The sequence below is a fragment of the Crinia signifera genome, chromosome 4 (assembly GCF_055691185.1).
Source record: "Crinia signifera chromosome 4, ASM5569118v1, whole genome shotgun sequence".
NCBI classification, from domain to species: Eukaryota; Metazoa; Chordata; class Amphibia; order Anura; family Myobatrachidae; genus Crinia; species Crinia signifera.
This window is the reverse complement of record NC_139220.1, coordinates 228,428,989-228,434,884: the sequence shown is the minus strand read 5'-3', so window position 1 is coordinate 228,434,884 and position 5,896 is coordinate 228,428,989. Positions and strand designations below refer to the sequence as shown.

At 57.8% G+C, this 5,896-nt stretch overlaps 1 protein-coding gene across 1 annotated transcript; it reads right to left on the bottom strand.

The window, feature by feature from the left end:
• Positions 1 to 369: 369 nt before the first annotated feature.
• Positions 370 to 5,606, bottom strand: LOC146075066 (uncharacterized). Its single transcript, XM_083183916.1, has 2 exons — positions 4,105 to 5,606; positions 370 to 1,674 (listed from the first exon to the last, which is right to left on the bottom strand). The coding sequence occupies exons 1-2, from the start codon at positions 5,255 to 5,257 to the stop codon at positions 749 to 751; spliced, it is 2,079 nt and encodes a 692-aa protein (XP_083040042.1). The 5' UTR covers positions 5,258 to 5,606; the 3' UTR covers positions 370 to 748.
• Positions 5,607 to 5,896: the final 290 nt, after the last annotated feature.

The window sequence follows — 5,896 nt, the reverse complement described above, 5'->3', positions numbered from 1 at the left end:
GGGCTCAAATGTACACCGTCGCTCCTGTAGAGCTCAGGGCGCTGGAAACTAATGGCGTTGTGCCAAATGACACCCCCGCCATTAGCTAACAGGTATCTCGCCACCATAGAGTTCACCTTCTTGCGTGAACGCTCTATGCTGGTGCATGATCTCGCTGCCCTCCACACTATCCTGGATATCATGGAGGACCACACCAACCTGCATGACGGCAACACCTGGGCTATGATGTGGAGGTCCCGGACAATCATGGAGCGCAGCTCCAGGACAGATCCCTGTCCGAGGTCATTCCCGCCAAGGTGGAATATGATGACCTCCGGGACCCCAAACTGCTTAACGGCACCGATCATTCGGGCCTGCAGTGAACACCATTTCATGCCCCTAACACCCAACCACCTAACCTCCCCCGCCTGTGGAAACATGCATACATCAGAGGCGTTCATTGCCTGCGAGGCCCAATACACAAATGAATGGCCCAACATCCACACGGACTTAACGTCCCGTCGATCTGAAATATGCACACAAAAAGTTAGTTAGTTGGATGAAGGTACTCGTCATTGCACTCACACGCTGCATAGGTTATGAAGAAGGGAGGAGGAAAAACCGTGGCCGACCAGCTCTTGAGGCACAAAACACACCGCCCGGAGTAAACTACCAAGTACGCCATGCCAGATTGTAATTATAGCCAAATTGTGCCCCCGGGCGGATGCGAAAACACACCTCAAGGCCCCCACTGGAAGTTGGCGAGCGCTTATGCGTCCAGTCGACCATGGTGATCAGTGATAGATAGAGACGGCCGAATGTACCTTCGGAATGCTGCCGAGCGCCATCGACCCAGAGATTGAATCTCTGCGTCGGAGCGGCCCTCCGCAGCCGCCGAGGTAGCAGCCCCGATCCGGAAGGAATGCGACCCAAATTCCTTCGAATCAAGGCCTATGGCCTCCAGCGCCCGTCCCAAGACGTGCCCAAATTGGTATTTGGTGAGAGGCGACCCGTCCTCATGCATCAACCAAGCACCAGGCAGATCCGGGCGTGCCTGTGTCCAGGCCGTGGTCAGCGCCACAGGGCACGCCCCCTCCACCGTACATGGGAGCAGGGACAGCCATCTCCCCCTACCAGCCTGGTCTGTCTTGGATCGTCGCAGGTGACACAGCACCGAATCCTCTTGGACCACTACATCGTCCACGGACAAAGGTGAAGGAGCCCGTTTTGACGGAGCCACCAGCTCTCCCACCCTGAAGGCCCCGTGATATGCCATTGCAAACGCCGTTCGGAACAAAAGGACCTCGTAGGCAGGCCAACAAATGTCCCCTAGGGCGTCCAGCAAAGCTGGTAGCAATGCCATATCAATCGGGCGTCTCCGGTCTGGGGGCGCCGGCGAGGCTCTCCGCCAGCCACGTAATGCTCTCGACACCAAAAACGACCGGGACGGGTCCGCCCTACCCTGCAAAGCAGAAAAGAAAGACACCCCCGCCAGTATCCTGCGCACTGAAGCGACAGAACGACCTAAGGAGTATAAACTCCATACGAAGGCCACCATGGCCGCATTAGGTGTCTTACCTGCTTGAGGGGCCGACAGCCGAAACTGTTCCCACTCCTGCCAACCAGCCCGATAGCACTGCAGCGTCGTGGGTGCAATAGCCCGCATGGCTAGCCCCTCCATTCCGGCCTGATCATCTGCCAAACATAAGAGGGACAACATTCACCAACGGGATCAGCATGAGGTGCCAGGGCCCTGAACTTTGCCCAGTCAGCCCTGGACAAGGCGTCCGCCACGGAGTTATCCACCCCGGGAATATGTCTTGCCACGAAGTTAATGTTTAGCAGCAAACATTTTAGCACCAGCCGCGCTAAGAGGCGAACTACTGGAAGGGAGGAGGAACCCTGGCGGTTGATAGCGTGCACTACTCCCAGGTTATCACACCAGAATATGATGCTAGCATTGCGTAGCCTGTCACCCCATATCTCCAAAGCCACCACTATGGGAAGCAGCTCGAGGAGCAACAAGTTTTTTGTGAGGCCCTCGGTGAACCACTCCGGAGGCCATGGTGCTGCGCACCATGACCCATCCAGGAAAGCTCCAAAACCCACCCCTCCCGCGGCATCCGTAAACAACTGCAGTTGGTGATTGTCGCAGGGGGGGGAAGGCCATATGAGGACCCCATTGAAATGCTCTAAGAAGGATAGCCACACTCGCAGGTCCCTTTTCAGCTCGGCTGAGAGCCGTATGAAATGCAAGGGATGCCTGACCCCAGAGACGGATCTCTCAAGTTTTCTACAGAAAACCCGCCCCATGGGAATCACCCTGCACGCAAAATGTAGCAGACCCAACAAAGACTGCATTTGGCGCAGCTGCAGCTTACCTGTGTGGAGCGCGAGGGATATTGCCGCCCTCAGACGGGCCAGCTTGTCCAGAGGCAACCTGCAGCATCCGGCAATCGTGTCGATCTCGATGCCCAAGAAGGAAAGGCAGGAAACCGGCCCCTCCGTCTTGTCAGCTGCCACCGGTACCCCTAGATACTGGAACAGGCCCTGCATGTATGCTAGCAAAGTTCCACAGCGCGATGATTCCGCGGGGCCCACACACAGGAAGTCATCCAGATAGTGGGCCACCCCGGACTCCCCTGATCCCGTAACGACGCACCAGTGCAAAAAGCTACTGAAACGTTCGAAGAAGGCGCAGGAGATCGAACAGCCCATGGGCAAGCACCTGTCCACGTAAAAACCCGTGGGGAGGCGAAAGCCCATGAACCGAAAAGACTCCGGGTGCAGGGGGAGGAGGCGAAAGGCCGACTCGATGTCAATCTTTGCCAGTAGTGCCCCTAGGCCATAACCCCGAACCATTGTTAAAGCCTGTTCGAAAGACTGGTATCGAACTCGGCACAATTCTTCGGGGATGGCGTCATTCACCGAGCTGCCCACAGGATGTGACAGGTGTTGAATGAGCCGATACTTGCCCGGGGCCTTCTTGGGAACCACTCCCACTGGTGATAAGACTAAATTGGCCACTGGGGGGAACTGGAAAGGACCTATCATCCTACCCAGTGAAACCTCCTTAGCCACCTTATCCAAAACCACCCCGGGCATCTGTATGGCAGATTTTAAATTTCGGGGTGACGAGGTCGACACCTCCCCGTCAATGGGAAGGCGAAAACCTACGTCAAATCCTGACCGCAAGAAGGAAGCCTCCTCCTTATGAGGGTATGCCGCCAGCCAGCTGGCCATGCGGTCGAGTCTAATTGGGGAAACGGCCTTAGTGAGGGTGTCCGCCTGCTGCTTGCGCGGCCGGCGGGCCTCCCTGCTTTCCTTTCTTGCATTCTTTGGCCGTGTGGGGGCCCCAACACTTCGTGCAACAGTGCTTGTATTTGCATCGCGCCCCCAGGGAACAGCCTGCCCCGTTGTAACCATAGCAGCGCCCAGCGAAGGGTCCCCCCGCCCCCCCTCCTGCGCGAAAGGGCGTCGCGGCCTTCTTTGGAGGAGGGGTGGGGGCCGCAGTCGGTGGAGCTGCGGGTTTTGGGCCCATCCAGATCTCCACATCCTTGCAGCCTAAGTTCATGATTGCTAGCCCTGACTGTTTCCTTCTGAAACTCTCGTCATAGGATCGCCATGTCGAGTCCCCATCAGTAAGGAACATAGAATGCATCATGTGTATGTAACGCATTACATTCATGTGTTCCTGGGGCCTAGTTTCCAGGTAACAGGCTGCAAACATGAAGAGACCCGCTTGCCACCTGTGGTAAGTGCAAAAAGCCTCCTCCCCAATCCCTCCTTTTCGCATAGCTGCGCGATAATCTTTTTCATCCTGTGCGGTCATCTTAAAGAAATTCACGTATTTTCCATCTCTAATACGCTCTTGCACACTGCGTCTCAGGCCTCCAAGCACAGCGGTATTCTCACACTGCACCACCTGACCTCTAGGGTATAAGGGGGACCCTGAGCTACCACTGGAACTAGAATGACGGCGACGTCGCCCGTGGCGACGCCGACGTCTCCTTGACTTTCGTCCACCCTCCTCCCCGGACGTCTCTGAGCCTGAACGTCCCGAGGATGAGGAGGAGGTGCGGGAGTCCCTACGCCTGCGCCGTTTGCTCTTTCTTTTTGACCCACCTGAAGTGCCGTCCCGAGGCACGAGGCTCATTTCCGAGGGTCCACCGTGGGCAGGGTCATCCGTGGAGGCTGGCCGGACAGCTGCAGCCGTGGATGTGGAAGCTTCAGGAGCTTGAGTGACACCTGCTCCCATCGATGCTTGGGCCGACGTGGAGGGCACGGGCAAGGGAGGCGGGGATGCCACCGGGGAAGGCGCCGCATTTAGAGGTTGCCCCAAGAAAGATGACAGCAGCGCCAGGAGCTGTCGCGCATCCTCCCCCTCCATAGGGGCACGGGGGCCCGGGGTTGCCTGGGCTACAGTTGGGACCCCACTAGTGGGAGCCACTGAGGGCCCTCCCTCTGTATGCTGTTGAGGGATTCTCCTAGCAGCCTGCAACAGGCGCCATTTTGCCAGCCGCAAAGGGGCTAACGCTGCCATCCTCCTGGTAGGGGTGGCAGTGGGGGCACTTAATGCATTAACCGCCCGTGTAGGGCGCGTGACTGAGGGCTGTCTATATCCCACCCCAGGCTGCGTTGATCTAATCGCCCGCCTGGGGACACTGGGAGCGTCCCTAGCCCTTATGCTAAGCCTACCCCTTGACTGCTGTGGTGCAGGAACGCTGGGGGCAGCAGATGCGACCAGGCCTGAATCAGGCCCCGCCTGGCGGGTGCCTGACCTGGTCGCCCTGCGAATTAATGTCCCACGCGGGCCGCGGGTCTCCTGCCCGCGCCCGCGACTATCAGCACCACGGGCGCTACCCCTGCCCGACCCCCCTGTAGCTGGAGAGGCTGCGGCGCTGCGGCCGCGGCCTCTCCTCGCGCGTGACGCGGTCGGTTGCCCGGCCGCGTCATCCACTTGCGCCCTGGCCGCGTGCACTACAGTCCCCCGGGCGTTAGCGCTGCCCGACCCCCTTGCTGCCGGAGAGGCAGCGGCGCCACGACCGTGGCCTCCCCTCGCGTGTGACGCGGCCGGCCGCCCGGCCGCGTCATCCACACGCGCCCCAGCCGGCTCATCGCGCCCACGTGCGCTAGACAACGCCGGTCCCCGCCGTGACCCCCCCCGGGTTACAGGACCCGGAGAGACCTCAGAGCCGGACCCAGCGCGACCCCTGCACGTGAGCGCAGACTCTGCCAAACGGGCAGGCAGCCTGGATACCCTGGACGGACGGGGCATAGCTGCAGCGGAGCAAGGCCTATGTAAGGTAGGAAATAGAGACAGAAGGGAAGGACAGAGTATGCTGTTGCTATAAAGAGATAGAAAGGAGAGATTAACAGCTATTAATTTTAGAGAAAAACCTGACTCAGAGGGGAAGCTGCACTGGAGGTCTTGCCTGGTCAGCAGCTTCTTGGACAGGGGCAGATCACTCTAACAGCGTGATCCTTCCTACCCTGCTTGGACCCTCCCCCCTGTCCTGATAGGCCTTATGCCCATCCTCATCAACATAGTCATGTGACCAACAGCATGGTGTACCCTAAGAGAACCCTTAGTGGTTTATGTCCCTTCAGGCTTAATCAGCCTTCTGTGTTTCTATATGCCTATCCCAAGCATGTTTAAATTGTACTACTGTATTTGCCTTTACCACCTCTGATGGGAGGCTATTCCACTTATCCACTACCCTTTCTGTGAAGTAATTCTTCCTTAAATTTCCCATGACTCCTCCTCCCTCTAGTTTCAGTGCATGTCCTTATTTTCGGCTGCCACCAATGACTATCTTTTTTCACATACAGATCCTGCTGCTGCTGGGGAATGGGTGCCACCATTTTACCTTTAGGCAGCTTAATGCTTTCCAGACAATTCTTTATCTGATAGAGC

Coding starts and splice junctions, on each gene's coding strand:
- LOC146075066 (XM_083183916.1), bottom strand. CDS start 5,257: ATGCCCCGTCCGTCCAGGGTATCCAGGCTGCCTGCCCGTTTGGCAGAG. Junction 1,675..4,104: donor GCCTCGGGACGGCACTTCAG/GTGGGTCAAAAA, acceptor TATGTTTGGCAG/ATGATCAGGCCGGAATGGAG.